General features: G+C 44.6%; 1 protein-coding gene across 1 annotated transcript; it reads left to right on the forward strand.

Moving 5' to 3' along the window:
* The first annotated feature begins 291 nt into the window (after positions 1 to 291).
* On the forward strand, positions 292 to 2,376 carry LOC138755568 (fatty acid-binding protein, liver-like). Its single transcript, XM_069921778.1, has 4 exons — positions 292 to 403; positions 773 to 945; positions 1,048 to 1,149; positions 1,631 to 2,376. Exons 1-4 carry the CDS (start codon positions 331 to 333, stop codon positions 1,685 to 1,687), a joined length of 405 nt encoding a protein of 134 aa, XP_069777879.1. The 5' UTR covers positions 292 to 330; the 3' UTR covers positions 1,688 to 2,376.
* The last annotated feature ends 273 nt before the right edge of the window (positions 2,377 to 2,649 follow it).

Raw genomic sequence — 2,649 nt, forward strand, 5'->3', positions numbered from 1 at the left:
ATCATTTCTCCGCCTCTGGTTGGTGGCCTCCAGCCTCCTCCAAACCATTAAAGCATCTCAATGGCAATGGAGACCACTGGCTCCCCTGAAACTCCTCGGACAGGGCACTTGAAGCAACCTGCTCGGGTGCGGTGCCTTCTCTTGGAATGAACATTTGCCAGCCGGATCGATTTTTTTTTACCCCCACCCCGTCACAAACCTTCTGCGGGTCCCTCTGACGTTCCTCCTCGGGATTGGTCCGAGGGTTTCGCACGTGGTTCTGGCGTTTAAAAGCCTGGGAGCTGCCGATCGCTGCCAAGTCCTTGTCCGGCGGCTTCCAGCGCAGCAGAAATGGTGGAGGCGTTTCTTGGAAAGTGGGAATTGGTGAACACCGAGAATTTTGAGGCTTACATGGTTAAGTTGGGTGAGGATCCGGCTCCTCTTTTTGTGGTGTTGTTGCCGTGCACCCCTTTCCCGCCCCTGCAGTGTCTCGCTGCGCCGGTTTCAGCCGAGCTCTGCTGGTCCTACTCGCCCTCCTAGGTGGACCAGTCATTCCGCTCACTTTGCCCAGGCACCCGGGGTGGGGGTGGGGTTGGGGGGGGGGGGATTTATTTGCCGGATGCCTGCTGGAAGTGGGAAAGCTGGAGGAGAGGCATGAAATCTGCTCTCCCGTTCTCCTTCCCAGAAGCGCGAACTCGGGATGCGGGGGTCGGAGGGGTTTGGAGGGGAGGGGGGTGCGGACGCCTCTCCCTTACGCTTGGAACCAGGGGCATTTCCAGCCTTTCTTTTCCAGGAGTGAACGTAGTTCTGAGGAACTTGGCCAAAATTGCCAAGCCCACGACTACTATTTCTAAAGAGGGCGACGTCATCACCGTGGCCACTGACAGCACGATAAAGAGCACAAAGATTCATTTCAAAATTGGAGAGGAATTTGAGGAGACCACTGCTGACCAGAGGAAAACCAAGGTGCGTAGACCAGTCAGGGCGCCGAGCGCGGTCATTTGCCTGATTTCTCTCCCCCCTCCCCGACTTCTCGAGGTAAATGTTCCTCTCCTGCATTCACAACAGACCACAGTGACAATGGATAAAGGCAAAATGGTCCAAACGCAACAGTGGGATGGGAAAGAGACAACCCTGGTTAGAGAGCTGAAGGATGACGACCTAATATTGGTAAGGACCTCTGCACATTATATAGTGGCTTGGTTTTGATGGAAAGTAACTTGGTTTTGATTGCTTCATTGCAAGATGCTCTAGCAATGAGAAAAAGCTGATGTCTTCAACCTGTTTCCTCATGAGTGTCAGTTGTTTCACTTGCCCAGTCAGTCAATCCATCAATGAGAAAAAGCTGATGTCTTCAACCTGTTTCCTCATGAGAGAGTCAGTTGTTTCACTTGCCCAGTCAGTCAATCCATCAATGAGAAAAAGCTGATGTCTTCAACCTGTTTCCTCATGAGAGAGTCAGTTGTTTCACTTGCCCAGTCAGTCAATCTACCAATGAGAAAAGCTGATGTCTTCAACCTGTTTCTCATGAGAGTCAGTTGTTTCACTTGCCCAGTCAGTCAATCTACTGGGGGGGTGGGGGGGAGATTGTAACTTGACCATGTCATGGACCTTCATGATCTAACTGATTCTTGTATCCTTTATAAATCAGACTTGTACCATGGGAGATGTGGTGTGCACCAGAACCTATCGAAAGGCAAATTCTTGACCTGGAACAAGGATTGGATTGGCTTTTTGATGAACCACACTTGCTGCTTTTCCACTGGAGTTTTCCCACTTCAGTATTTTGTATTACTAGGACTGTTCTTTTTATGACATTTTGGTTAAATTTTGTAACCTGCATGGGTTAAAAAGTTAATTTTGTAGGTTATGGTGAGATTTTTTTTAATTATTTAAAGAAAACAATAATTGTCTGCATTCTCTGAGATGGTATGATGGAGGCATTAAACGCTGTTTTCTCTTGAATAAGTGAACCTGGCATAGATTTGCAACAACAACAAAATGAGCATTATACTAATTTGTAATTATTTTGTGATGCCCTCCATGAAAAATAACATCTTAATTTTAGATATGACTAAAATGGAGGGATTTTAATTCTGGGAAGATAATGGCATATGCATATAAGCACATTTGCCTAACAGTGGGCAATAATCAAGTGTATATTAATTGTTGTTTTGTTACCCTGTATATGTTTAATAATACAATTACACAGTTATGCTACTGCTGGCCTACCTGAAATTATTTCCAAAGTAGCTGGCAAGCCCTTACAATTTGTGTTTTGGAAGTTATTTAACTTTACAATAACAATGAAAATTGTGCAAAAAGAATGGTCCTATGTACAAACGGTGCAAGAAAAGCCAAATTGATGCAGCTTTAATAAATTTGTGTACAAAGCAAGATTAATCGGATTCTCCTTTAATAGTGCCTTGGCTTCACAGTTCAATGGGAAGCAAAGCCAGATTTAAAATAATATTCTACTGGTTGGTACTTTATTGTAAAATACAATGTATTTTTCAACCAAATCAATGTTTAATTTTGAAATTGGACTTCATTGTTAAACGAAACCGCTTCTTGTGCAAAAAGCCTGTCAGCTAAGTACTAATTTGGGCTTGGTATTGGCTGTAGCAGTAATCATTTTTCATCCTGAACATATCATTGCCTTAAAATAAT

Source organism: Narcine bancroftii, chromosome 2 (assembly GCF_036971445.1).
Source record: "Narcine bancroftii isolate sNarBan1 chromosome 2, sNarBan1.hap1, whole genome shotgun sequence".
NCBI lineage: Eukaryota > Metazoa > Chordata > Chondrichthyes > Torpediniformes > Narcinidae > Narcine > Narcine bancroftii.

Bases quoted from the DNA above. Each gene is read 5' to 3' on its own strand.
- LOC138755568 (XM_069921778.1), top strand. From the start codon at position 331: ATGGTGGAGGCGTTTCTTGGAAAGTGGGAATTGGTGAACACCGAGAAT. The intron at 404-772 runs GTGAGGATCCGG...TTTCTTTTCCAG, and splicing joins GGCTTACATGGTTAAGTTGG to GAGTGAACGTAGTTCTGAGG. The intron at 1,150-1,630 runs GTAAGGACCTCT...TTTATAAATCAG, and splicing joins AGGATGACGACCTAATATTG to ACTTGTACCATGGGAGATGT.